The sequence below is a fragment of the Echinops telfairi genome, unplaced genomic scaffold, assembly GCF_000313985.2.
Source record: "Echinops telfairi isolate 266 unplaced genomic scaffold, ASM31398v2 ScPeMD7_7475;HRSCAF=8513, whole genome shotgun sequence".
In the NCBI taxonomy this organism is placed as follows: domain Eukaryota; kingdom Metazoa; phylum Chordata; class Mammalia; order Afrosoricida; family Tenrecidae; genus Echinops; species Echinops telfairi.
In genome coordinates, this window is record NW_022111379.1 from 30,878,637 (window position 1) to 30,906,376 (window position 27,740).

The 27,740-nt window shown below is 45.9% G+C and overlaps 1 protein-coding gene across 2 annotated transcripts; it reads right to left on the reverse strand.

The window, feature by feature from the left end:
• Window positions 1–3,287: 3,287 nt before the first annotated feature.
• Window positions 3,288–21,820, reverse strand: ANKRD34C (ankyrin repeat domain 34C). 2 transcript variants are annotated; one of them, XM_045285812.1, is made up of 2 exons: window positions 21,166–21,820; window positions 3,288–6,937 (listed from the first exon to the last, which is right to left on the reverse strand). In XM_045285812.1, exon 2 carries the CDS (start codon window positions 6,889–6,891, stop codon window positions 5,308–5,310), a length of 1,584 nt encoding a protein of 527 aa, XP_045141747.1. In that variant the 5' UTR covers window positions 6,892–6,937; window positions 21,166–21,820; the 3' UTR covers window positions 3,288–5,307. The 2 variants fall into 2 exon arrangements, with proteins under 2 accessions (XP_045141747.1, XP_045141748.1); XM_045285813.1 differs by having other exon boundaries at window positions 21,355–21,385.
• Window positions 21,821–27,740: the final 5,920 nt, after the last annotated feature.

Genomic DNA, 27,740 nt, shown 5'->3' on the forward strand with positions numbered 1-27,740 from the left:
GGGGGGGGAGGCGGGGATACCTCGATTCTTGGTTTCATATGAGAAAGAATTCACGCAGAAGACTGGTTCGTAATCCAGGTGAGTTTTTATGAAGGACAGAAGTGTCAGGTTTTACAGTCTCAAAGGAGTCCACTCTATTTCAGGGAAGCATGCTAAAACTAGCAGGAGCCAAGCTGGGGCTCACCACTGAACATGGGCAACCGTGTGGGACTGCTCACCCACACGTGCGGAACTGAGGCCAGAGAGAGCATGGCGAGGCCTGAGCTCGCAGGAGCAGAGTGAAAGGAGAGAAGGGCTGGCCATTCTGGCCACCAGGGTATTTCAACCCTCTGGCTGGAAGGTGTGGTGGACCCCCATTGGCTAAATTAAGTCCACCTGGGCCTAGTTTGGGTTACCCAGGTGTAACACCCACCTGGATCAGGAGCCTCAATTGGAGCATGCCAAGTTAAGGTCTTCATGGGTGGCTAATGGTCGCCTGATTTCCTTCCCAACTCCCTGTAGAGGACTTGTGCAGGCATGGGAGGACACCCCCACCCCTGCCTGTCTCTCAGCTACCTAACAGGAATATGTATGTGTGTCTTCCTTCTCGGACAGGTTTCTGGTTTTCTTGGGTTTGGCTGAGTGTATCATGGAGGTTTGACTAAGAAAAATGAGCCATACTGTTGGAAGGGTTGTGTGATCTTTTATTGATATATTAGAAATGTCTAAATAGTTCCAGTACATGGGTATTGGTACATTTTTGAGCACATGGTCCACTGGGCACTCGAGTGTGCCTGTAGTGAATCAGTGTGAGCAGTGTGCAGTACATCAACATAGGAAGGTGGATGGCAAGACCCAGCCTGCATTTTTCAGGGTACCATTTATTGGATGAAGTTCTAAGAAGGCTGACAATTGGCTTTTAAAATAAAGAAGTAAAAACTCTAAGGAATGTCCAGACATTAAAATAAAGTTCCACACTTTTAATTTTCAGGCTCACCTTCTGAGATAGATTTGGCTCAACCTTCCATAGAACCTTCAGTAGGCAGTCTCTTGAAATGATGTTTGCAGCTAACTTCTACATAGGGGCACCAAAAAAAAAAAGCTAATCTCAGATTGAGGAAGCATATTGGGATCTAAGTGTACTTTAAAAAAACCCAAACAAGCATTCTGGTGAGGTTGATTAACACGGACACAATCACTCAGTTACACATTGACCATAGTAGGGCATTTTGGTGGTTGCACTCATTTAGAACAGTCCTATTCACTAATGCATCATCAAGTGGTGATGAGATAAAGCGCTAGCCTGATGAATGAATGTCTAGAGAAAGGCCAATGCTAGGTGTATTGCAGGCAATGACTAGCATCAAAGTACCTGGTATTACCTGTCTGTGCAGTGGACGGTGGACCCGAAGGAGCAGCACATCATGTTTGGTGGCTCACCTCAGCTAATTGCTATGAATATGGCGCGTGATTCATTAAGATAAATTAGGGTTCCAAATCTGTGACAGTTTTGGGAACTGCTCCTGTGTGGTGTCTGGCTACCCCCATTGCTATGTACTGCTATGAGAGGCTAGTGCTTAACTGGCACTACAAGCCTGAGAGCATACTCGAAGTGCCGGCATGTTCAATGAGCTATGGAGATAAGGGCTGTGTGCATGATTCTCTCTTCAATACAGTGGAGAGTTGTTCCTTTGCAGTAGTTGCATTTGCTTGGGAAGAACTGTTGAGTCAATCTTTCTCAAAAGATGGCAGTGTTTCTTTCTGTGGTTGCGATGAGTCAGAACGGACTTGATGGCACCTAGCAAGTATATGAGTTGTCCACGTGACACCAAGGTCATTGAGACCTGTAGGCTTTCACTGGCTTTTGTGCCTTGCTTCTCATTTGTCTTCCTCCCTGAAAAGTCCATCAGTATCCAGCTTTGTAGCTGTTTCCCAAGAATCCTGCAGGCCCAGGAGAAACAGATTCATCATTTTACTGAAGCGCAACTTTAATTGCCTTTAAGTTAGGAAGGGACCTTAGCTAGCCAGCGTGCAACCACACCCCCATCGGACTTTGTTAGTCGTCACAAATTAGGCCCACGTTCTCAGAAATTCTCCCAGGGCAGCGGGGATCAAATTAGGCAACGGTGCCTTCACGGAACCCTAGACAATCTCTGGAGCCTTTTAATTTATGTATAGTTTTATTTATTTAATTTTTTCGCTATCACAAGTTGGAAAGGGCTGTGGAGAAAGTACTACTGGCATCTAGAAGGTAGAGGCCAGGCATGTTGCTAAACTTCTTTAAATGCACAGGGTGACATCCTACAATAAAGAATTATACAGCCCAAAATGTCAATAGTGCTGAAGTTGAAATAGTGCCTGCCCTGAAGAGTCACAAGGAAAGGATGAGCCAGCCAGGGTGCAGTATAGCACTGACAAAACACACAACGTTCCTCTAGTTCTTTAATGCTTCCTCCCCCTTTCCACCCACCCGCTATCATGACCCCAGGTCTGGCTTATAAATCTGGCTAGACCAGAGCATGTACACTGGTACATTTAAGAGCTCTTAACACACAGAATCTAGGACAGATATACCCCAACAATGACAGTAGAGATACCATGAGGGTAGTGGGAAGAAAGGGGAGATAGAGGGGAAACTGATTGGAAAGATCAGTGTACAACCCCTGTCCTGCCCCCCTGGGGGGGATGAACAACAGAAACATGGGTGAAGGGAGACAGCGGATGATGTAAAATATGAAAACTTAAAATTTTTATAAATTATCAAGGGTTCACCAGGGTGGGAGGGTGGTTGAGGAAGGGTGGAAAAAAGAAGAACTGATATCCAGGGCTCAAGCAGAAAAAAAATGTTTTGGAAATGATGATGGCAACATATGTACAGATGTTCCCAACACAATGGATGGATATATGGATTGTGATAAGAGCTGTAAGAGCCCCCAATAAAATGATTTATTAAAAGTTTTAGAAAGGAAGAAAAAGAAATGTTTGTTTGTTTTTTAAACCATTTTATTGGGGGCTCATACAACTCTTATCACAATCCATACATACATCCATGGTGTCAAGAACATTTGTATATTTGTTGCCCTCATCATTCTCAAAATATTGCTTTCTATTTGAGCCCTTGAGATCAGCTCCTCATTATTTCCCCTCCCTCATGAACCTTTGATAATTTATATATTATTATTATTTTGTCAGGTCTTACACTGTCTGACGTCTCCCTTCACCCACTTACTGTTGTCTACCCCTCAGGGAGGAGGTTATATGTAGATCCTTGTGATTGTTTCCCCCTTTCTGCCCCGCCTCCCCTCCATCCTCCTGGTATCGCCACTCTCGCCAATGGTCCAGAGAGATTCTGCTCTGGATGAGGGATAATATTTTAAAGCATCAAAAAAAATTATAAACATCCTTGAGAGTGGTTTGGGATCTTCTGGTCAATTTCTAGCTAATGAGCATTCTCTTTAATGGTGCGACGCTGTGGAGGTATGTGGCAGAGTTTAATGGTTCCACACACGAATTGAGGGCCCCGTATTTAGAGGACCACCGCGGACCTTGATCCCCAAATTGTTCCGGCGTGGCTTTGTTTTGTGTAGCATCTTCTACCTTATTCGAGAGGGTGAGGATTCAGAGAAAGCTTTATTCCACATCTTTGCCACTGTGTTCCTCTTGTGCCAAACAGTAAGGAGCCCTCATAGACCTGTCTCACTTACTTCTCACCGCAGCCTGTCCAAATGCAGCACGACTCAGCCCATTTTACAGAAGGGGCAATGGAGGCTCTGCTATGGACCGACGCCCAGTCCCGCCAGCCACCTGACCTTAGGCCTGTTCTTTCCTTGGCATGACGTTGCCTCAGCACTCTGGGGGAGAGGGGGCTAGTGATTTCTTTTTTAATTTCATTTTTTTACCACCGAGCAAATGTATTTGAACAGAATCAGAAGGGAGAGGAACTGGGAAAGCAATCAGGGGTGCCTTAATCTAAACACAGCGAACGTGCTAAGTCTCTGCTCCCTTCCTGGGGGTCGTGCAAAGTGGTTCTAAAGGGTGATGCTGCCTATTTCTACAAAGAAGAAACTGGGGTTTTCTTCGCTATCTAGACAGAAGGAGGAAGGGACGACCGTCTGCCTTCCCCAGGATTTCCAGGTTGCAGAATGAAATGGCTCCCCGCTTGCTTCCGGCTCAGGAACCATTCACTTCTGCTTTCCCCAAGGCCATCCGGTCATCATGTCTCGTTCGGGTCTTGGGTAAACCGCACTTTGCTGTGGGCCTGTTCTAGAATTGGTACTGCGTCCAACTCAGCTTCAGTGACCTGACCTTGACTGTTCTCCTGTTTCCAGCTGGAGGCTGGGGAAGCCCGTTGCTGTTTGATTCCTGGGGTACCAGGGAGGGTGACAGATGAGAATTGGGAGGGTCTGTTCAATGTGTGACCTGAGGACTCAGTGCACATCCCACATGAGTCCACGCAGTATGGGTCCTGCCCATGGAGGTGACCTGGCTCAGTAATACAGTTAACTGCTTGGATCAAAAGGAGCCCTGGGTGTGTGGTGGTTAGGAGTTTGGCTGCAAACCAAAAGGTCGGTGCTTTTAACTCACCAGACACTCCGAAGGAGCTTGACAATGAGGCAGCTTGCTTTTGGAAAGATGTACTGCCTTGGCAACCCTATGGGGTGTGCTGCTTTGCCCCAGAGGGTGGCTTTGAGTCAGATGCATTCACTAGCAATGCATTTCGGGGGTGGGAGTCGTGTGTGGCAGACATGTGTCCCAAAATATAGTAAGAGGCAAACCCCACGCATCAGAATCTCTGTGGGGGGTGAGTGGGAGTCGGCTTCTCCACCTTCAATTGGACCCCAAATAGGCAGATTTAACAGCTAATCGGTTGGTTTGAGCTTATGCACCTTCTAAGGAATGCGAAAACCCCATCTTCTCCGTAGGCACTTCATATGTGTATGACAAAGGACACACTTCCAAGACCGCATTATGTTCTCGAGTCTGTTTCTGGGGATCTGATAGAAAGGAGCTGGCACCCACAGCTGACTTAGGTCATGGTGCGCGGCTGGGTTGCTCCAGCTCCAAAGGCTTTTCTTCCCTCGGAGAAGTGGTTTAATTTCGGATCCCAGACCCAAGTATCCCGAGCGCTTTTCAATGGGCCAATGAAGAGCCACGGATGATTCCCCAAGTGAAGGAGCACCCGGCTCCCACAGCCTCTGCAGCAGCCACACGTCAACATTAAGGGATGATACGAATGCAGAGAATCTGAGAGGGGCTGAGTGGGTCTAGATTGGGGTCCCTTTCATAAACTACAAGGATCAGGGGTGGGGGCTTTCTAGATGAAATTGTCTAGGTCATGATTTCTTCAAAGTCCGACAACTGCTTCATCTGCTCGACTTGCATAGAGTGCCTTCTCAGGAGTTTCTTTTGACTTCTCAAGTCAACTCGCTTCGGTGAACTGGGGGCCACGGGGACCATGGATTTTAAGCCGCTCGCGAGTGGGGAGGAAGGTTTGCTGCTGGACCTGATATCTGGGATCGGTGGGTTCAGATTCACGTTTAAGGGTGGAAGGAAGCCGGGCCTCGTTTGAGAAATGCGGTCCAGCAACAAGGTTCCGGAACCTCGTCTCTCGAGAAGATGCGGTGGCCTGCGGCGCACTGAGTTGGGGGATGTGCTGGGCAAGGCATCCAGGGCCTCCCGCGAGCCCTGGTAAAGAGACAGGTGGGGGCTGTTGAGCTTCTTTCTATCTACGGGTCCTTTGCTGGATTCCAGGGAATTGGAATCGGGTGGCTCAAGCCCGGCTTGTAGATCTAACTCATAGAAACCGTTCTCCAGCAACGTGAGGGCTGCTGGGTCTTTTAGAGCAGATGGTCCTGGTGGACCCATGCTACCTTTCTCTTGGTCAATGGGGAGCGTCCCTCTTCTGGCCAGACGAGGGTGGGCAGCCTGGCCTTTGTCATAAGCAGCTTTCCAGGCTGCTGGCCCCGAAGAGCTCGAGATCTTCAGAACTTGCTCCGCGACTGTGAGGAGCAGGGCTGGGTCTTTGCCATCAATACTGTTGGTTCTGGAGAGAGGTCCCCTTTTGGGGAAAGCCATGTCACTAATGCTCTTGATGACCTCGTTGTCTGGGCCGGCACTGTGAATCTCGTCCTGCCGCAGCGAGGCGGCCAGCACAGAGGGAGCGATCAGGCCCCAGGGTTCAGACTGGAGTCTCTTGAGCTGGGGCAAACGGGCCCTTTTAAGGTTACTGACTTTCCCATTGGGTGACCCGGGCTCATTAAGCACCTTGGAGGCTGTTTGGAGGCTGAAGAAGTCATCCTCCTTCTCGCTGGGTGGAGAGCCCAGGCCAGGGGCCTTCAGTTCAATCTCAGAAGGAGACGCACACCCTGGAGGTGGCTGCCTGTCTTCCACCTTGGACGAAGGGGGTACGTTGAGATACTGTTTGGTGGTCTTAGTGCCGGAAGACGATTTGTCTGTGGTTATAATAATCACCTCCTTCCCTTTGGCTTTGCAAGCATCAAGGAGATGCTGCAGCGCATCCTTGTCGTCTGCGTTGATGGCATAGACCAGAGCGGAAGCCCCCGTGCGATCCTCGAGGCTGGGGTCGGCCCCATTCTCCAGTAACAAGGAGACCACTGCTCCCCCAGCTCTCCTAATACAGGCGTGGATGAGCGCCGTCTTGCCAGACTTATCCTGGATGTTGGGATCCGCCCTGTTGTCCAGCAGGTACTTCACCATCTTGGACTTGCTGATGCTTTGCTGGTCCACGTGTCTGGTGATGCAGGCCACCATGAGCGCCGTTTCGCCTTTGTCATTGCTTTCATTGATGTAGGCCCCCCCTTCCAGGAGGAGTCTGGTCAGCCTGAGCCTCCCCAGCCATACTGCCTTTAGAAGGGAGTTTCCATCAGTCCTCAGTTCTGTATCGTCGTCCATTGGGCTGGCCACAGCTTAAGTCCCTGAGCACCAGTAGGGATCAGACCTAGTAAGGGGAGAAGAGAGAAGGTGTCACATAGTCTACAGCTGATTTGGACAGACTGCTTGTTGCAGTGTCTGGATACACTCCGGCCCCAGCCCCAGCCCCAGGTGCTTTGTTGGGCAAGCTACCTGGGCAAGATACCTTTTCTGTGTTAATTCCTTCCTCTATAACAGTGGTTCTCAAACTTCCTAATGCCACAACCCTTTAATACAGTTCCTCATGTGGTGGTGACCCCCCAACCATAAAATTATTTTTGTAGCTACTTCATCACTGTAATTTTGCTACTGTTATGAATCAGTTGACCCCTGCGAAAGGATTTTTCAACCCCCAAATGGGATCATGCAATTATAACTTATCTCCTAAACTAGAAGTTCAGTGGTTCTCAACCTGTGGGTCACGATCCCTTTGGCAGTCGAATGACCCTTTCACAGGGTTTGCCCGATTCATAACAGTAGCAAAATTACAGTTATGAAGTAGCAACGAAAATCATTTTGTGGTTGGGGGTCATCACAGCATGAGGAACTGTATTAAAGGGTCGTGGCATTAGGAAGATTGAGAACCACTGTCCTGGAGTTATGGTGACCGTTACATGAGATAGAACATATAAAATACTTAACACAGAGTACGGACGAAGCAGGTGACATAATGCCTAGCGTATGTGGGGGGCGTGGTTTCCTGTTGATTCGGACTCATGGCACCCCCTTGTGTACTAAGGTGAAACTGTACTCTGGAAGGTTTGGGAGGTAGACTTTTGGGTCGGCATCTGAACTCATGAACCGCGGCTGCGTTCAAGGCCCTCTAGCATATTGCTAGTGTTAGGTGTCCAGCATATAGGCCCTGTCATCAACATGATTCCTGGTAGGACAAAGCAGAACTTCCCCTGTGGGTTTCTGAGACTGTAAATCTTTAAGGGAGCAGAGGGCCTTGTCTTCCTCCTGTAGAGCAGATGGTGGCTTTGAACTGCTGACCTTGTGGTTGGCCCAACATGTAACCCTTTATGCCACCAGGGCACCTGGTTACTTAATAAGCCTTAATTTTTAAAAGATTCTAGCTATTGTTGTATTGCACAGTATTTATTACAAATTTATTTAAAACAACTATTTGTTTTATAACATTCTGAACCACTTAACTCTTTAAGTTCTTTAAGGAGAAGTTTGTGTCTATCTTCCTCATATATAAATATTAAATATAGAAATACTATATCTCTGGTATTAAGCTATGACTGTCCCACAGTAGGCTACCTAATAATTGTTTAATGCATTGGCATAATGGATGTGTACTCCTTACTCTGGATAATGGGGCCCTGGCTAGTTTTCTTCTTTTTGCTACATATCTTAGGTAGACATTTATGAATATCATGCTCACCACTGATCGGGCTTGTGTGTGGCCATGGTGCTGGAAGCTATCCCACTGGTACTTCAGATAGCCAAGGGGCCACCTGTGGTGGAGAGGTTCGAGGGAGCTTCCAGACCAAGAGAACTAGAGAATCAGGCCCAGCGATTGAGTTCTACAAACTAGCCAATGAGAACGCTATGGATCACAACGCGCTACATAAGGTCACGCGGCAGCACTATCTGGATGGCAACCAGCAATGACAGGGTTTTGTGACAACAATGGTGAAGCCCAAACCGGCCTGGCCATCCCTTTCCAAGTTTCAGGCTTTCTCTTCTTTCCAGCGGATGTCAGGCTTCCTCTCATTGCCAGCCAGGCTTTCAGCAGGCCTCAGATTCTGCCTCGCCTCACCCATCCCTCTGGTCACCAGACACAGGTGGGAGGAAGAAGAGGATTGCATTTTGCACACTAGCACTAAGGAAGAAAGCTCAAGGCAAAACTTCCTCTGCTGGGGCTGGTTAGAGTTGAGTTTTCAGGGCGGCTTCCCTCCATGGCAGGAATCAAGATGCTCCAAGGAAACTGAGCTGGCTGAAGTCTCCCAGGAATAAGGAAAGCTGGTGGTTCCAGTGTTGCTGCAGCTGGCTCCTAATGCCCCCACCCCTACCCCCACCCCCACATGAGCTACTTGTGTCTCCAGGTTTCTGTTAAGCAGATGGTCCAATTGTCTCTTCACCACAATTCCTCCTGAGTGTTCCTCCTCATCTTATTCATAACATTCTTTCTCTTACTCCATCACCCCAACTGATTATCACACACACACACACACACACACACACGTGTTGGTCTTTTTCTAGCCTCTCTCCTTCCTTTCCTCGCTTCCTCTCGCTCTTCCATTTGTCATGTTAACCATGAGTCAGAGTGGCAATGAGGTTTGGGTGGTCTTACATAGCATTGTTTCACTGAATCCTCATGTGCAATAAGCTTGTTAGCTCTTTGAAGCAGGATTTCTAAGGAAAACAAGAGGACTGCAGTGGTTCTAGTCTTCCACGCGGGGGTCTAGAGTTCAAGTCTGAGGTTCTGCCTCAAGCACAGCCACCACCTGTCTGTCACTGGAGACTGGCATATTCTATCCTGTTGAACGGGTTTCAGTGGAGCTTCCAGACTAAGACAGGCTAAAAACCCAGTGATTTATCTCCCCAAAACTTAAAGATGAAGATGATTGGGTTCTGTGGTGCACAGGGTCATCGAGAGTTGGGTACCAGTTGGCTACCCCCGTTGGCTACCAGCCGGGCGGCAGCCAACAGCAACAACAAGCGCAGACTCACTGTATGTTGACCTTCTGTCCCAACCACTACTCCACTGCAAATTATTTCTGATGTAAGTCAACTACCTCTATTTTTGTTTTTACTTTTCATTATTATTGCCTTTTATTCTCAGTACCTTCATTAATTGCTCTGTATTTGTCTTTGGGGTGGAGACCTTGTACCTGAGGATGATAATGGCAAATTACTTGCTGCAATCTTGCATGTGGTACATATCACTAATGATAAGATGTCAAAGAAAGGAAAAAGAGAGGGTCGTAGGTGTGGTTCATCATCGCTCAAATGTGTCACAAGTTGGGGACTCCCTGTGAAGGAAAGGGAACACCCATGGAAAGCATGCTGCTTTTCATTCCATTGAAGGGTCATGTCATCTTCTGTGGTCCTGAGCCCCATCTCATGTCTCATCACCTGCTACTCTGGCTCTCCTCTCGTTCCAGTCATCTACCTTGAAATGCCATTGTTTCTCAAAGGCAGCATTTTCTATTTTCCCTCCCCTGGACTCTGCTCGTGTTTCTAACTAGAAGGCCTTGGTGATCCTCATTAATTACTCATCATCCTTCAAAGCTCAGCTCAAATGTTACTTCCTTTGTAATCATGAGCAAAATCACTCAAGACCGAAGAGAGAGCGTTGAGTAAAATTACAACTGACCCGTATCCAGACTATGTAAAGAACTCCTACAAATCACTTCCTTTAAAAGAGGATACACAAATGGCCAGTGAGCATGTAGGAATGTCCTCAGCTGTGAGGGGAGGTCAGATGCGCAGGCATTCCCTCCCCTGAGGGAATCAGTTGCCAGACTGCTGTCTCATCCCTCCACAGGGGTGGGCCTGCTCCCTGCCTCTGGGGACAATGGACAGGCTCCTGTAGGAGGGGTTTACACCCTACTGATAATGTTCCTATGGAGACCCAGAGACCACCCCCTAGACCACCCTCTCATTGCTGTGTAACCTATAGTGCAGCCCCTTCCTGTGACATATGTCTTTACCTGTAATTAGTGGGCTGGATTGCCCCCAAAAGGTATATAGGTGTGAGTCAGCAGGACTTCCCTCTCTGACTTTGAGCTCCTTGCTGCTCCCTCCCTGGTCACTCCCCTCTCCCTTGTTCCCTTTCCCTCCTTCCCTTCCCCCTCTCTCCACGTGGACCACCAAGCTGGGCTGAGGTGAGCAATGTTGCTATGTATCATGCCTGACTGTATTATTGTATTATCTCTCATGCTCTCGATGACTTTAATATAATACTTATATATCTCAACCGTACAATTGTGCATTACTGAACCCAGAAGTAGTATTACTGAACCAGTGAGTTCAAGCAGCGGGTGGGGGCTGGTTCCCTCACCCTCCGTCCGAACAATTTTATTTAATACTACACTCAGCCTCATTAGTATTCAAGGAAAATCAAATTAAAGCACACGAAAAACACTACGCCTCCATCAGAAATGCTAAAATTAAAAAGACTGAATACCAGCAACAGATGAGATTGGGAGGCAATAGGACTCTCATCCTGGGCTGGCAGGAGTATAAATTGGTACTAAGCTGAACTAAAACGCGTGCTGTGGCCCAGCAATCCCATGCCTAGGTTTATGTCTTTGGTCGATCGTAAAACATGGTCACAAGGCCCCTTGCAATGCTATGTTGCCTCTCTTCCAATCAGGAGAGAGTCTGGCTATGACTTGTTTTGACCAGTAGAATGCAGCAGAAGTTACTTTTTGAAACTTCTGAGACAAGGCCTCATTGACAATGTGGCTTCCAGGCTCACCACCTTGGGACCTGGCTGCTATGTAAAAGAGGGGTGGGCTATACTACCAGATAGCCTACCAAAAAGGATGCTTGGAACTCCTGCTTATAACCCTGGCTAACTGTGAGAATGTGAGGGATGTGATTGAAACCACCTTGAACCATCTGCTCCCTCCAAGAGAGACCAATGGAAGAAACATCCAAAGGCTGGTCCAAATGGCAGAAATGCAAGTAAATAAATGGCTTATTGTGTTACGCTACTAAGTTTAGGAGGGCTTATTCACAAAATGATGATAAATATACATACAAAAAGCCATGGACCTAAAAGACAAAAGCTGGGAACAACACACTGGGAGGAAACAGCTAAAGAAATCGGAATGTACTCATTACAGGATATTGCTGGTGATGTGGTGGTTACACATTGGGCTGCTAATCACAAGGTCAGAAGTTTGAAACCACTTGGCAGTCCATAAGAGAAAGACAGAGCTTTCTATTCCCGTAAAGAGTTAGTCTTGGAAATCCACAGGGGCAGCTCTACCTTGTCCTATAGGGTCGCTATGACTCAATGGCAGTGAGTTTGGGGATGCCCATCTATTATGCATCCTTTCTTTCACACACACACACACACACACACACACACACACTTTGATGCTTCCTCCCCTATGTTCCATGGATATTTTGGAAATGTTCTCTGGTGGAGTGTTAATCCTGGTAATCATCTACAGTAGGCTCCTCAAAACTCTCCACTACTTGAGTAAGGATGACTATTAAGACTGTATTCTCTTCCTTTCAGTCATGTGATAAGAAGAAAGTAGGCTAAAGAAAAAGATGAAGAGAGGAGGGAGAGGAAGATATAAAGAAGGAAAGGAAGAGGGAGAAAGGGAGGACTGGGTGGATAAGAGATAGTCAGGTTATCTTTCGATGCTGTGTAGTACAAATCTAGTACTTCCAGTCTACTTTAGAGATGAGGGAGGGAAGGAGTGGGAATTGACACAAATAAGAGAGCAATGGGAGGAGATGGCTTCTCTAAGAAATCACCCTTGACTTAGAATCGGCTCCCCTATCCTGCTCTCTGCTCGGGCTTGTTCCTGATCAAGTCTCTCCAGCACCTGAGGAGTGGGAAGACAGACAGGCTCTCAAGCGGTTTTCTGTTGTCTGGAATATCTATCCCAGCTACGGATAAAACCTTCTGGGTGCTCACTGAAGGATTTGGCAGGTTGTTTATAACCAGTTTTTCACTGTGGCCTTACTAACTGGAATTCCTTAAATGATGGAAATACAGGAGCTCTCCTTGAGGACAGAATCCGGTCTTTACCTCACTCCTGCAGCACAGATAAAATGTGCCGGGCTAACATTAGCTGTTAGCGAGCTGCATGTAGCTTACTCTTTTCATTTCACGAACACTGGGTTTGAAAGGTAGCCATGTTTATAGAACTGGTTGATAATAATCACTGCCATCGAGCCAATTCCAACTCACAGGGTTTCTGTAGGACAGGGTAGAACTGCCCCCTGTGGCCCTCCAAGACTGTAACTCTTTATGGGAGTGGAAAACCCCGTCTTTCTGCTGCTGGTTGAAAATAGCCTTGCACCTTGTACCAGATTCCATTTATATAACCATATCTACTTCCTCCCTCTCCCTCTCTGGGCTTTCTGGCCTGAGTGGCCTTAGCAAGGACTGCCACGGTACAGATGACACAGCCTCATACCTGATGCCGAGTGACCGGGAGAAACCGACATCGGTTCTGGCTTTTCTAGTGACCGCCTGGATAGATCCGGTCCCTCAGCCCAGAACTGTGCGACAGCTCACTGCATGCAGAGCAGATACTGATCCCTGGGGCTGGGGGCTGGAAAAGAGATGACAAGTCCTTCTCCCAGTGATCCGTTTGTTCTAAGACACAGGTGTTCATACAGTTTTCACAAAACAGAGCAAGCCATGCACTTGTCATGAAGCTGTGGCTGCCTCACCAATATACCTCCTTTTCCCTCATGATTTGTCCTGTTTCCTCTCTGGCCCCATTTCTTGGGTCTTTTCCCTTCATTTTGACTTCCTAATCAGCTGTTCCATGAGTCACCCAACTGCCTTCCTTATAAGCATAAAAATGTCTTCGTCAAGAAGGCCTCTCCCTCGCTTTACAAACGAGAAGTCTGCAAGCAACAATGAAGAAGAGGCCTGCCTGTAGTCATTTGGAGATTAGTGGATGGCACTTTGGTGCTTTCTGGTCAGGTCACAGAGACCCCTTCTTTCTGGCATCAGTCCGACCACACACTGTTCAGCCTCTGGTGGGTGGGTTTATACTATTTGGCCTAGTCCCTGATCACACTGCTGACTCAACCTTGAATGGCTTTGAAGTTGAGACGGAGACCCATCAGTTAGCTTGAGCTGTTTGCAGGAATTAAAGTCTATTGCCTCATATGTGTGTGTGGAAGTTGGACATTCAATGAGTATGACTGAAAAAGAATCAATGCATTTGAATTGTGGTTCAGGAGAAGATTATTGAAAGTACCGTGGACTGCTAACAGGACAACAAATATGGCTTGGAGGAAGTATGGCCAGAGTGTCCTTTTAAGGCAAGAACAGCAAGAAGACTTCTTCTTACACACTTTGTACGTGTTCTCAGGAGAGACCAATCTCCGGAGAAGGACACCATGCTTGGAAAAGTGGAAGGGCCATGAAAAACAGGAAGATCCCCAACAAGATGGATTGGCATGGTGGCTACAATAAATGGCATGGGAATGATTGTGAGGGTGGTGCAGGAGCCGCAGTGTTCCGTTGTTGGCCAGAGGGTTGGAACCAACTCAATGACACTTAACAACAACAAAGAGTTGAACGGTGGAGGTGAGGCTTTATTACAAGGCTACATTTCCGCACAGAGAAGCAGCAAACCTGATGGGAAGAGCAAGAAGAGTGAAGTTAGCTCATGGAGCAACTGAGGAGATGCAGGGAGTTCTCTCTCTCTTTCTTCAAATACCCAGCTCCTTCAGAAGTCTATGAGTTCCCTAGAAACCTTTCAGATCATCTTGTTTTTATATCTGATGATGTTGTTAGTTGTCATCAAATCAACTCCAACTCATGATGATCTCATGTGCAATGAAACGAAATGCTGCCTGGTCCCACCCCATTCCTCATAAAACTTAGCATGCTTACCCCCCCCAACCCAGAGACTAGAAGAACTAAATGGTGCCTGGCTACTATGACTAATATTGCTCTTAAGAGGATCACTTTAGAAGGTCCTGGATAGAAGAGAAAAATGCAAAACAGAATTCAAAATCACAAAAGAGACCAGGCTTACTAGTGATATGGAAACTGGTGAGACCCTCAAGACTATGGCCTCAGTCACCCTTCACATCTGGAACTGGACTCACCCTGCGCCCCCCGCCCCCCGTGGTAGTATAACCAACCATTGAAAGTCAAAAAGGCAGCATTGACCCAAGAACAAACTTCAGAGTATTAGGAAAGAAAGATGCGTGGAAACAGGAAACACAGGGAGGAAGTGGAATAAATGATGGTACATTGAGGGATGGCAATGAATGAATTGAAAAGATATGTATGGATTGTTGAATATGAAACTAATAATCTGCTCACCTAATTTGTAATAATGATTTGTAAATGAAGTATAATAAACATACTTGAATCCATTGCTGCCTGCCAACCGAGGGGCATCACCTTCCAGTGCTGTATTAGACAATATACTATTGTGATCCATAAAGTTTTCATTGACTAGTTTTCAGATCTAGATTTCCAGGCCTTTCCCCCGCTAATCTGTCTTAGACTAGAAGCTCCACTAAAGCTCCACTAAAGCCTATCCATCATGAGTGACCCTCCTGGCATTCGAAATACCACTGGCAGAAGTCTCAGAATCATACCATCTTAACTGCCACCACAGTATGACAAACTGACAAATGGGTGGTAGTTACAATAACTTGCATTCATTCCTCTTATTTATAATGAACTAAAACTTGGTTCTAACCTAGAATCAATTATTCATTCATTAATCACCAGACATATATTTAGTGCCTACTCTATATTGGGATAGAGGCATGTAGAACATCCCGGAATAGCTTCCAAGGCATTTATTATCAATTTAATAACGCAATAAACATTTATTATAAACTTCAGATGTGCCAAGCAATATGAGGATTACTTTATTTGCGTTATCTCATTTCCCACAACAATAACATGATGTAGGCTCTATTATTATCGTCCTTTTAACATTTGGATAGAGAGATGAAACTGAGAAGTGAAGAAGTCCCTTAGCTAATGGCACTGAGTGAGCATGTTGTAGAGCTAGAATTCAAACACAGGCAGTTTAATCCAGAGGCCATGGTCTTAGTCTCTACATGAAATAATTACAGACATTTTGTTGTTTTGAGCGCTGTCAAGTTCATTCCAACTCAGAATGACCCCCTGTGACACAGTAGAATGGCCCTGTGGGATTTTGTTTTCATTGGTAATCTTTACAAATGACTTTAATCACCAAGTCTTCCTTCAGTGCAGCCACTGAGCTACTGGGTGGGTTTGAACCCCTGGCCTTTCAGTTGGCAGCCAAGTGCTCAACTGTTTGTGTCTCCTTAATTATAGAGACCAAATAATACTTATAGACAATATAGTCCATCCCTTAATGGACAATAAATGTTAGGGAGAGAGATGCCGGTGTCATGAGGCATCTGGGGTCATAGATTAGGAAAGGATGCAGGAGAAGACAATGAAGCTGGCTCATGGATCATGAGTGGAACAGTTAGATACACTGTACAGATGTTTAGAAAACTGAGTGCTTAGAGCCTGAGGCTGTGAGTTAGCACTGTTGCAACAAGCAAACATAGGAGATGATAAAGACACCATTCAAAGATCCTTGCAGCCCTGTCCTGCCGGTTGATGTTCATTACGTGGAACTAGGGAACCAGAAAGAGATTTAAGGAAAATAGAGCCAGGAGCACTTTAGCTGTAGTGTGGGAAACGGGTTAGAAAGGTGAGAGTGCAGCATCAGCGGAGGTTTTGAGAGATGAAGGGGGTTAGGGATCAGAACACTCAGTGTGGGAACGTTGATGAAAAATCAAACTGAAGAGGCTTTTGAAATCTGGAGTTGCTATTTAACCAAGATCTGGTTTACTTTTAATTTGGGAATATATCTCCTATTGTGTGTCGCTGGGGAGTCAATTGTTTCTAAGGGGAAAGCCAAATAGCTTCCAGCCCTTGAGTCCATTCCAACTCATCGTGACCCTGAAGGACAGAGTAGCGCTGGCTCTGTGGGTTTCTGTATGGGAGCAGAAAGCCTTAACTCTCTCCTTCGGAGTAGCTAGTGCGTTTGAACTGCTGAACTTGTGATTAGCAGCCCAAAGAGTAACGCATTGCACCAAGTGGCAGGTCAGCGAGAAAGAGGAAGACCCTAAATGAGAAGGATTGACACAATGATGGTAACAATGGGCTCAAACATTACAATTTGGGGGATGGTACAGGACCAGGCAGCATTTTGTTCCGCTGTACATAGGGTTGCTTTGAATCAGAAACCACTCAAGGGCCCCTAAAAGCAACAAAGCTTGTTGGAAGGAGCCTGGTGGTGCATTGGTGAAGCACTAATTGCAGTTCTCCTTATCACAAGGGGTCAGTAAGAGTTGGAATCAACTTGATAGCACCCAACACCACCACAGCTGGAAGGCTGAGGAGTGAGCTCACCCGGCAGCTCTGCAGGAAGCAGCTCTGGCTATGGTGAGAAGAAGACCCCATGGTGCAGTCCTACTATAAGTCACTGTGAGCCCAACATCAAGTCCACAACACCTAGCAACAACAAGCTCGTTGGCCAGAAAGTAAATAAGCCTCATTGAAAAGAGCCTACCCAACTCCCAAGTCTTGAAATCCCACATACTTTGGCTTCTGCTATAGTGGTTCCACCGTTGCTCTGCTAACCTCAAGGTCAGCAGTTCAAAACCACCAGCAGGTCCATGGAAGAAGAGGAGGCTTCCTGCTCCCATAAAGAGCTACAGTTTTGGAAACCCACAGGGCAGTTCTAGCCTGTCCTATAGGGTTGCTGTGAGTTGGCATGGGCTAGAAGGGAGCGAGTTTGGTTGGGGGTCTTGGTTGGCTTCTGTAGAGGCCATGTTTGAATGTAAAGAACAGAAGCAATGCCAGCGTGGTTCTTTTTTTGTGATTAAGAAGATCAAACTGAGAAGTGAGCAAGGGTTACCTGGGTCCTTCCCCGCTCCGCTCCCTTCTCAGCTGATGTTTTCTGATCAACTTCTCTCTACCACGACACTGGCTGACAGACCCTGATATGGCACTGGGCTGGAAAAGACACGCTGAAGACTAAACTATCACCCATACCAACATAAATAAACAACCGGGGCTTTCTCTGATGGAGGGGTTGGGTGAATATGTGTTTGCCACCTTTCCCCTCAAGCCTTTTGATTAATCCATCGCCTACAAAGTCATGGAAGCCTTAGCCTTTTCAGGCCAAGAGGAGCCACCTTCATCTCACCTAGTTTATAGATAAGGCGGCTAGAGGCAGAGATTGAGCCTTTGCTCCTTTGACCCGAGGCTCCTTCATTCCCGTGCTTCCTCCATCTTTGCTCTACGTCAACTAAGGCGGCACACCGACAGTCGGAGGCTAAAGTGGCTCACAGCCATGTATTGCTTGGCTATCCCAGTTTTTTAATTTTTTTAGTTCTAGTGTCTTTAAATGGACTATCCACTGTTCAGTTTGCTATAATCTTACAGGTAGATATATAGATCTGTGACACTCAGCATGAGAGTAAAAAGCCTGGGATAGGAATCATGGTGCCTATGTGCTTTCTGCTCCCGTAAAGAGTTGCAGTCTCAGAAACTCTCCGGGACAGTTCTACCCGGTCTGATTGGGTCACTGTGCGTTGGGATCAACTCCATGGCAGTGAGTTTGGAATTTGGATGTTCGTGTGATCCATTATAAATGAGATAGATTCTCGGTGACCTCATGTACATTAGAATGAAACATTGTCCAGTCTTGCATGCTTCTCATAATGACAGGGTGTCTGATTCCACGGTCGGGGGCACTGCTCCTGTTCACCTCCTTGAGGGTCCCCCGCATCCTCTCTCACACGCTACCAAACACCGTGTCCTCCTCTAGCACTTTCTCCCGATGACACGTTGAAAGCAAGAGAGTCAAACCATGTCCTGTTGTGACTCATGAGATTTCCACTCACTACTTTTCAGAAGGTGATGGCCTGCACTTTTTTCTCATTCGTAGTCTGGTAGCTCCACTGGATTTCAGACTTGGGCAAGTTACTTAGCCTCTCTTGCCTCAGTGTTTGCGTCTGTAAAATGGAGACTGCTGTATTTTAAAATGCTGGTGGTGTAACTTCCAGCCTCACAGCAGCTCATCCAAACTCCATGGCACGGTAAACTGACAGGCAGGTGGTACGTGAATTATATAACTAACATCTAGTTGTTTCGATGCCGACAAAATACCATTCACTCATTCCTTTCTCCCTTGGGCCATGGCAATATTGCATTTCTGTTTTAACTTTTACTTGGCACAGTGGTAGATCTCCCACGGAGCTAAGGCATTGCTTTGGACTTCTAAAATCATTCCAATTTGTTTTAATGAAAAATAAATCCTGCAAAATAGAAGGGTCCATGGACTCCTGCAAATTTATTCAAAGTTTCTCAAGCCTCCCAGGATGGGACTGGGGAAACAAGTTAGTATATTTAGTGACCCAAAACACAATTCTATGGCTTTAAAAGATAGGTTTCCATTCCTCTTTTTTCTGGCTATATCCACAATCTTATTTCTCCTCTATTTCCCCAACTGCATTTTATATATGTAAACCTGGCATCTTATGGATCTTTGAAAATTGCTTTAAAAACCTTGGGAGGGGACAGAATAGGGATTGATTCATAGGAACCTGCTGTGTCTGTATGTCAAAAGTGGTTAAGAAAAAAGCCCCATCTATTCCATATGGTTAAGCCTATATTAACAGTAGTTAAGTATACTCAAGTGCTGTAATTATTCCATAAAACAAGCTCCTGAGGATTGATCGGTCTCGGAGTGGCGGGAGGAGGGAGGGGGAGCTGTTTGTGTGTATGTGAGGATTACAGGTTAAAGAGGCAAGAGGCCTGCATTCTAATCCAAGTCCTGAGGTTAGGTAGCTAAGTTTATTTAGAGCGAGTTACCTACCTTTGGTGAGCATCATTTGGCCAAAGGAGTCCAATCACCTTTATCCTGCCTTCCTTCAAACCAAAAGCCTTGTAATGTCAAATCCAACTCATTCACCGAGCTTCACAGGAGTGTCAAAGCCCTGGCCTTTCAGGAGATGCCTCCAGGTGTGGGGGAACTGCCAACCCACCACTAACTTTTTGCTTAGTAACCTAGCACTTAGCATGCCAGTATGAACCATCTGTGCCCCCAAGGACTCCTCCGACTGTCTTGTGAACATTTTTATAAGGATGGGCAATGTGTGGACAGTCTCTAAAAACTCTGCCAAAAAACATTAGAGTTTACTATACTGAATTCAGCTGCTCCAGAATGCCTACCATGGGGCCCTGCACTGTGCCCAGCCCCTTTGGAGGGTGCCTTTGTTGGTCAATGGCCCTGCCTCTCGCTTCTTGCTCTACCTTCCTAAAGCCCTCAACTCAATACAGTCCACAGGTGACCCAGTCTTTTTACACACGCGACCGCCTTGACAGCTCCCATCCCATTCTCCACCCATTTCTGCAAGCCTTCTCCCCTCGGAGCCTCAGGCTCAGAAAGATTACCCAATTTTGTCCAAGGACACACAGTGGTTATGTGGCTGCAGCTTCTTGGGATACTAAGTTCAGAGCTATTTTGCAGAGAGACTTGTGTTCAGACGCATTTTCCCATTGCTGCCGCTTGGTAAAAAGTTTAAGAAGGCAGCCAGACTACTTGCTGCCTCTAAACTCGGACAAGTCCCTTAGCCTCTCCTGCCTCAGTGTTTGCGTCTGTAAAATGGCGATAACAGCAGTGCACCTGTTTAGGATGTTTCACAACGGTAAAATAATCCACACAGAACCATAAGCACAGGTCGCTGGCCCATAGTAAGCGTTCATTAAATCTTCGATTTTGAAGGCGTGTGAGTAGCCTTCCCGAAAGCCAGGGGGGCACACCATGTCTCTGTAGTACTGGTGCAAATTTAGGTTGGGGGATAGCTTTATATCCCGCCTCTTCCTTCTGCAGGCACGGGAAGCAGTTTGAAGCGATCAGAAATCGGGTTCCACGTGTGCTTTTGCGATTCGAGAGCCCTTTCTCGCGGGGTTGGGGGTGGCGATACCATACAGCGTCGCCGCCCACCACCGAGAGCCCCGCTGTCCGGGCGGAAGAAGGGGTACGCGCGGGCCTCCGGCTGTGCTTTGCGCTCAGCCCCGGGCGGGCTCTGTCCTAGGTGCTGAACGCCGCGAGCTCGGCGCGCGTCGGGGTGTTTGTGCCGGCGTCCATTATTGCCCGTGTCTGTGCGCCTCTTCCGCAAGGCTGAGTGTTGGGGTCAGGTGAAACCAGGCTGTAAGTGCTTCTCCCACAATTTCTCGGAAATTCTCAGCTTCCTACCCTTTTCCATTTCTTGTACATTCTCAGGATCATAACCTCTCACTGAGACCCTAAGACATTTCGAAAATGCAGATGTCTCTCGCTCACACAAGCTCCCTAAGCATTTCCTGCAAAATCCCAGGCCTCTGCGCACTCACCCCCACGAGTCAATGGAAAATGAAAATGAAAAAAAATCTGTTTTTCACTTCCGACTCCCACATTTTGCTATGATACAGCAATCTCCCCACCAAGCCCTCACGCTAGCCTCTGGCTGACCAACTGGACTTCTTGGGCGCTGGGCAATCCCACTCTCGCTGAGACCCCCGGGTGCGCTTACCTGGTGGGGACGCTTTCCAAGCGAGGTCACCTGGGTCCAGGCCACGGCTTGTATCATTACATCCGGAGAAAAGTCTGGGGCATGGACAGGAGATGCCCCCAGAAAGATCCTGCCCACAACCTCCGGTAAGGGATCTGCCAGAGGGCGCTGCCAGGCTGACTGGGACTGGGGGCTGGGAGCTGGGGTTACCTCGGGCCTCGAGAGCCCTGCTGAGTGGCTTGCCCAAAACTTCTTCAAGGTGCATCAATAAAAATCTCTGCGTCAATTCTTTCAAATCACTCCCCGCTCCTCCAAGTTGCTGTGGGAAGAGGGGAGGTTTTTTTGGTTTTGATTTTGAAGCATGAGAGAAAGATGGCAATTGTCTCTCGGAGCTGCTGGTTAGCAGGTCACTTGCGCGGCCCCAGCCCTCCAGCAACCTCTTGGGCTCCACTGGCTGGTGAGGCACTGCTGACTCCCCAGAGCAGCTCTCCAGGCCCCAGAATGGCCAGGGTGTGTGGGTGTGTGCTGGGGAGGAAGGAGGAAGGAGAGAGCAGCGGGGGTGGGAAGTGTCTACCTGCAGTGGCAGAAAAACGCCGCCCCGCCCCCGCGTCCCCAGATCTTCAGGCATCGCATTCACCCAATAACTTGGCCTGAGCATCCTGGAGCTCCCGGGGGTGGGCGCGAATCGGCACCCGGGCAGGGAAAGGAGCCTCCCAAAGGCTGACGCTGCGGGTCGGAGACCCGGTTCTGAACTCAGGTCCCGTGACTCTTTCTGCGGCTCTGCCTTGCTCAGGTTTTTGTCTGTTCGTTTGCTTTCCTATATAACTTCCTCGGATAGCAGGGTGTCAGTCCCCTGGGTGGGAAATGGGGGCGGGGACGGGGAGAAGAGGGGGCGAAAGTGAGCAAACAATCCAACAATGGGCGGGGCGGGGGAATCTATTCAGCGCAGGTTCCCGGTGGGACAAACCATTCCCGGCATTCCATCTCCATCCTTAAGCCCACCGCAGACCTCTTCCTGTGGCATCCTCTGGGCCCTTTGCCAACAATCTGTGTTTCCTTGTTACAAAAGGAATTCGTGTTTCTTATACTCGAATCAAAGCACAGGATGTTCTATTTAAAGAGCGCCCTCCATAGAAGGTCTCCTTCTCCCTGAACCACCGCCTCCTTCCACCAGTGACCTGTCCCCCAGAGATCAGCTGCATTTGCATACAGACCATGAACTTCTACATAAGCGTGTATCTTCTTCTCGTTGTGAATGTACACGGGGGGCTTCTATTTTTCCTGCAAACACCAAAAAAAGCTCTACTCTTCCATGAGTCAATTTTGTAACTTGTCTTTAAAATTTGTCCATCTTCTTTATAGTTTCGAACGTACAAATAGTGGCACCACTTTCTGTCGCCTCTGAAACTGTCCTTGTTCCTCGACTTTTATTCTTAATGTTTGCACTTTCCTCAGCCTCTCCCCATTTTTAAACCAGATTGCTCCCCATTTTTAAACCAGATCGAGCTTATTGATATTTTTAAAGCATATGTATTGTATCATTTGTCTTCATCTCATAATATAGGTGGTTCCTCTTACTTATAATGGAACTCATTGGTTGGAAGGACTAAATACTCTTTTCTCTAAGTAGTCAGACCAACTGAGTTAACTTGGCCATGTTGTGTGAATCACTTTCCATGAATGAATGAATTCATTCAAAATATGCAGACCGGTACTCTCATTATCCATATGTTACAGGTGAGGAAATTGAGGTCTTCCCTTTCCCTCAGTTTAAGCTGCCAAATGGCCAGCACCCTCAGGCTGACAATGCCTGTGTTGTTTCTTGTCCCTGGAATGGTCTCTCCTCCCAATCATTGCTTATCTTCCTGGCAAATTTTTTCTTTATTGTTTAAAGATAAGTTCACACACCCTTTCCCCTTCTGAATTCTGCCCTATTCTCTCCTACAGCTTTAAGGCCTGGCAGGCTCACTCCAGGCTCAAAAGGAATTGCTTAGCATTCCCTTTAGCAGGATAGTTGAAGGACAGGTACATACTAACTGGCATTGAGTGGATGCTGACTCACGGAGACCCTATGGGACAGGGTAGAACTGCCCAGTGGGTTTCAGAGACCTTAACCCTTTAAGAGAGTAGAAAGCCCAGTCTTTCTCCTGCTGTAGAACACAGTCTCCTTATTCTGCTCCCTTCTCCTGCTTCCTTTCTCAAGGCTTGACACAGAGTAGGTGCTTGGTGTTAATTAGATTTGGCTGAAATTAATTCAAGTTTCACACCAGAGGAATTCCTGGTGGTGCCAATGGTGCTGAGGTTGGCTGTTAACCAAGAGGCTGGAGATTGAGTCCCCTGAGAAAAGGCCTAGTGTTCTATTTCCAAAAAATAATCAGCCATTGAAAATCCTGTGTAGCTGGGGTGATCTTAAATTTACACTCAATTTCAGCAATTGGTTTTTCATGGCAAAATCAAAGTGAAAATGGAGTTTTAGTGCCATCTCTTTCACTTGACTGTCCCAAATGACCCAAAAAACCCACGCTGCTCCTCATTTTCCAATATGTGAAATGTAGATTTGACTACCCTGCTGCACTCCGCTCCTCACCCCACTGTTAACACTCAGACTTGGACCAGAAGAGAGTCACATCGGATGGAATTCTGGCACTACACAGAAAGTTATACAGTGATCATGTGGTACCATATTTCCCCTGTGCAATTTGTTTCAGGTCCAGGAAAGCCAAGTACCTGTTTCTCACTCTTGAGTGGTTTCCTTGCACGGAGCTTATTTTCAGTTGGTCATTATCTTTAAGGAGAAAGACAGACTGAAGTGAGCAGTATAGAAAGCCAGAGCTATTAGCAAGGGATTTTAAGAGTCGTCCCATTCATTGTCTTTACACAGAGGAGGAGGCTAAGGATGAGGCACTTATTGCAAGATCGCACAACCAAGCAACATCAGAGCTGCCAGGTCACCTGAGACTCATGGTACAGGAGTGAGTGTGCTCCACATGACTGTGCAGTTTACAATAACATGTACTGGGTTTCTATTTTTAAAATGATATAGGCTTGTTCTAGAATATACAGGTAAGGTGAACTTGTTTTTCAGTGCTCTTATCGCTAACTTTTCATGTTAATTAGGAATGCTTTTTCCGCTGTGAGTAACGGAATCTCAAGGGAGTTCTTTTGTATGTGCTATGAAGGTTGAAGGTGAGCAGTTCCCGCTGATGATTCAGAGGCTCAGAAGTTTCGGGGCCAGGAGTGACGCTGGGGGCCTTTCCCAAGAATTTGAAAGAAGGCTGTTCACAGTTTCAAGCCTCACTTCTACATCCCAGACAGGAAGAGTGGGGAGAGGTGGAGTCAGTCCCATCTGTCCTTGTTATCAGAATCTTTTGATTGGAAATGTGTCATATGCAAGAGATATTAGGAAAATTGAAAGATTCCTGTGATTGGCTTAGACTGATAAATAATTCCTTTCCTGCATCTTCTTCAATGCCTTCGCAAACAACAGTGTTCTGTTATCTAGAAATGAAGTGGGAGATAGATAATATGATTGCCACAGTGTTTATTACTGAAAGATTGGGAAATGCAGGTGAGCAAGACAAAAAGATGATGTGTGATACTTTATAACATCTTAGATAAACATAGCTTACACAAATAACATGAAGTCGTAGAGTACATTGTATTTACCTTGTACTCTTCCATTTAAAAGAGTCAATTAAAAAATATCAATTGAGATTTTATTTCATTCTGCAATATATTACCACATTATTACATGCTATTTTTCTACTTCGTTGTTAATGCTGCCTAGTAATTTATTGTCTGCATAGTCAAAATTAATTTAACAAATTTTTTGTTTAAGATATTAACATTGTATATCATTTTCCCTCTCTTTTATATTATACTGTAATGAAGATCCTTTGTTAATCTTTTTTTAATTTCAGAATTTTTTTTTTTTTACAGAATTATTTTTTAAGAGATGAATGCTTGTGGTTGTAGACTAAGGTTATGGTAGAATCAAATGCTTTGGAAACAGTTGTAAAAGTATCCTCCAGAAAAATTGTACCAGGTTTCATCACCTCTGTTCATTTTGAAATGTGTCCTCCCTCACACCAGATCACATCATTAAAGGAGTTTGCTGATATGGCAGTAAAACAAATGTAACAGATTATTGTTTAAATTTGTGTGTCTCTTATGGTTGGTCAGGTTAAATTGTTTTTATGTCTCTTGGCTGTCTTTTTGTATATTTCTCATTCCTATCTTCACTTTTCTGTTGGTGCTCATAATTTACAGTTGATTCAAAAATACACATGTTGTTGTTAAGTGATGCTGTCAAGTCGGTTCCAACTCACAGAGACCCCATGAACAATGGAAGGAAATAGTGCCCAGTCCTGCACCATCCTCCTCCAATTGTTCGTGTGTTTGAGCCCATTGTTGCAGCCACTGTGTCAATCCATCTTGTCAGGGACCTGCCTCTTCTTTGCTGCCCTTCTACTTTACCAAGCATGATGTCCTCTTCCGGGGACTGCTTTCTCCTTATAACATGTCCTAAGTACTTGAGACAGAGTTTGAATAACTGCCTCTAAAGAGCATTCTGGCTGTACTTCTCCCAAGACAGATTGGTTTGTTCTTTGGGCAGTCCACGGTACTTTCAAGATTATTCTCTGGGACCATAATTCAAATGTATCAATTCTTCTTCAGTCTCACTTATTCAAAGTACAACTTGCACATGCATATGAGGCAATCAGAAACAATGACTCAGATCAAGCCCACCTTAGTTCTCAAAGTAACATCCTTGATTTTCAACATTTTAAAGAGGACTTGGGCAGCAGACTTACCCATTGCAATGCAACATTTGATTTCTTGGCTGTTGCTTCCATGAGCATTGATTGTGGATCCGAACAAGATGAAATCCTTGGCAACTTTACTCTTCAGTTTGGTTATCATGTTTGTTACCTACTGATCTAGTTGTGAGGATTGGGGTCTTCATTACATTGAGTTGTAGTCCTTACTGAAAGCGATCTTGATCTCAAAGGAGCCCATCTTAATTTAAAAGTTTGTTTTAAGATGGACTTTTCCTTGTTCTTCATTAGCAAGTGCTTCAAGTCGTCCCCATTTCAACAGGCAAGGTTGTGCCATCTGCTTATCAGAGATTGAAGAGCCTTCCTCCAGTCTTGTGGCCATATTCTTCTCATTGAATCCAGTTTCTCTGATTATCTGTTCAGCATACAGATTGAATGAGTATATTGAGAGAATACAACCCTGATGCACACCTTTCCTAATTTTAAACCATGCAGTAGGCCCTTGTTCTGGTCATACAGCTGCCTCTTGATCCATGTACAGGTTCCACCTGAGCACAATAAAGTGTTCTGGAATTCCCATTCTTCTCAAGGCTATATCCATAGTTTGTTATGACTCACAGTCGAAGGCCTTTGAATGGTCAATAAAACACAAGTGAGCACCCTTTTGGTATTCTCTGCTTTGAGCCAAGATCCATCTCACATCAGCAATGATATCCTTTGTTCCATGTCTGTTTCGGAAACTGGCCTGAACCTCTGGCAGCTGCCTGTCAATGTGCTGCTGCAACTATTATTGGATGGTCTTTAGCAAAATTTTACTTGCATGTGATATTAATGATATCATTTTATAATTTGAGCATTCTGTTGGGCCACCTTCATTTAGAACGGGTGCAAATATGTGTCTCTTCTAGTAAGTTGGCCAAGTAGCTGACTTCCAACTGTCCTGGCATAGCCAGTGAGTGCCTCCAGTGCTCCATCAGCTCGAGGAAACATTTCAGTGGGCATGCCATCGATTCCTGGAGCCTCGTTTTTGGCTAATGCTTTCAGTGAAGCTGGAACTTCTTCCATCAGCACCAGTGGTTCTTGCTCATATGCTATCTCTTGAAATCTTGAAGATTCTCATTGGCTCTTATTGGAACAGTGACCCTGTGTATTCATTCCATGTTCTTTTGATGCCTCCTGTATCCATCATGCAATATTTTGCCCATAGAACCTTTCAATATTGCAACTCAAGGCTCGATTTTTTTTTTCCTTGAGTGTTTGCAGTTTAAGATATGCTGAATGTGTTCCATTTTGGTTTTCTAACTCTAGGTCTTGGCACTTTCATTATAGTATTTTACTTTGTCTTAGTGAGCTGCCATTTGACATTTTTTGTTTAGAAAATACACATAAAGTACATGAATGTGTTCATAATTTCCATACTCAAACATAAGCACTATTTTCTATTATTACATAAGTTATTTATGTTACTTTCTCTTCCCCTCAATCCCCTCCATCCATCCATGTATCTTACTGCCCTACTTACCAACTACCTATGTACTTGCCTAACTCATGATTAACACCTTAATAAAATTGGTGAGTTAAATTGCCCCCTGGAATATGGTATGAGTATATCAATCCGTGGTACAGTTTTAGAAGTCCTATGGTAATACTCTTCATAAAAATATTTGACATAAAAGTACGTAATACTCTACACAAAAGTATTCAAACTTCAAAAAGTTTTGAAAAGCATATTTTGTTCATCTGCACTTACGTTATTGTAGTGAAGTTTATCTGTTTAAAAATTTGCTATTTCTAATTCCTATGCTCTAAACTTTTCTT